General features: G+C 43.9%; 1 protein-coding gene across 1 annotated transcript; it reads right to left on the bottom strand.

The window, feature by feature from the left end:
* Positions 1-472: 472 nt before the first annotated feature.
* H310_03677 (hypothetical protein) lies at positions 473-838 on the bottom strand (the record flags this gene model as incomplete). The annotated part of the gene is made up of 1 exon (XM_008867638.1): positions 473-838. The coding sequence occupies one exon, from the start codon at positions 836-838 to the stop codon at positions 473-475; it is 366 nt and encodes a 121-aa protein (XP_008865860.1).
* Positions 839-1,231: the final 393 nt, after the last annotated feature.

The raw sequence follows: 1,231 nt of genomic DNA on the forward strand, positions 1-1,231 counted from the left end.
CAATCAATGCCTCATTTTGGCACTTATTTCACGACAATCGGATAAGAATTGAGTGAAATAGATCAAATGGAGCGAATTTTGATGCAATTATTCAGCTATTTTGAGCAAACGAGGTATTGAGTTATAAAGGTTTGACTGTCAAGCAATTTTATAAATAAATTCGTACCTCTCCCAGTGTAGTATTTATTGTGTTTCACAAGTTATCAAGATTCATACGTGCATTTTATGTTAAATCCCACAGTTTATCCATCATTTTGTGAAAGGAATTGTGTTTCAGAGTCTGCTGGTGGTATATGCATATTCAGCAAGCATAGACCAATCAGATGCACCTAAAATCATGAAAATCGACCAATTCTTTCCTATCAAACCTCTGCTGGGGTCGTCGATGCCCTCGCGGACTGTGAGTTCTATCGATATTACGTCTGTAGTTTGGAAGTTTAAAGTAATAATAGGCTCAAGCTAATTTAAAGTGTTAGTGAAATGTTGGAAGATTATAGATGAAGTGCACCATAGTTTGCATGATCAAGTGCATGCTGGTTGCAAGCAAGTTGAATTCGGATGGTGTGAAGTTCGACATCGTGTGAATTCCTTCGGGCCCCTGAGTGGACTCAAAGCTGTCGAAGAAGGGGGACGTCGAGTAGGCGTCATTGTCGGGTTCTTCGGGGAGGACAGTTGAGTAGCGAGACCTCTTGTCTTTTCGCTGCTGCTCGAGGTTGTTGAGCAGCGCCGCCCCTTGACTTATGTCCCGGGTTGTTGGCGTGGATGGTGTTTGCGACGCAGCGGATGGCTTGGTTGGCGTAGGTTTTGTTATTGTTGCTTTGGAGGATCTGCGGACCATTTGTCTGATTGACCAATGCTTAAGGATTGATTTCGATGTATTTGGAAAGGAGTCATGATGTTCCGATATCATTGACTGGTTCGGGTACGATGAACATCAAAAGGAATGATCCAATCATTCGTGCCGTAGTACAGTACTGCCCAATAATCAATCTTTCGTCTATTCGTGCATGACTGACCAGTGAAATGGAATAATCGAACTATATATATTGATGTCCCTGTCATCTCTCACACCAATCAAATTGTGGATCGTTGAGCTAGAGGTCTATTGGCGAGGCCTCCAATACAAAGTGGACAACGCAGCGTGCATTTTGTCGAGGCCGAAGTGGCCACCGCTGGGTGAATCATGGTACTGTACGCGCCCAGAAGGGAGGCACGAATCGGGAAAGCCAGC

This window comes from Aphanomyces invadans (genome assembly GCF_000520115.1).
Source record: "Aphanomyces invadans strain NJM9701 unplaced genomic scaffold supercont1.5, whole genome shotgun sequence".
Taxonomy (NCBI): Eukaryota; Oomycota; class Saprolegniomycetes; order Saprolegniales; family Verrucalvaceae; genus Aphanomyces; species Aphanomyces invadans.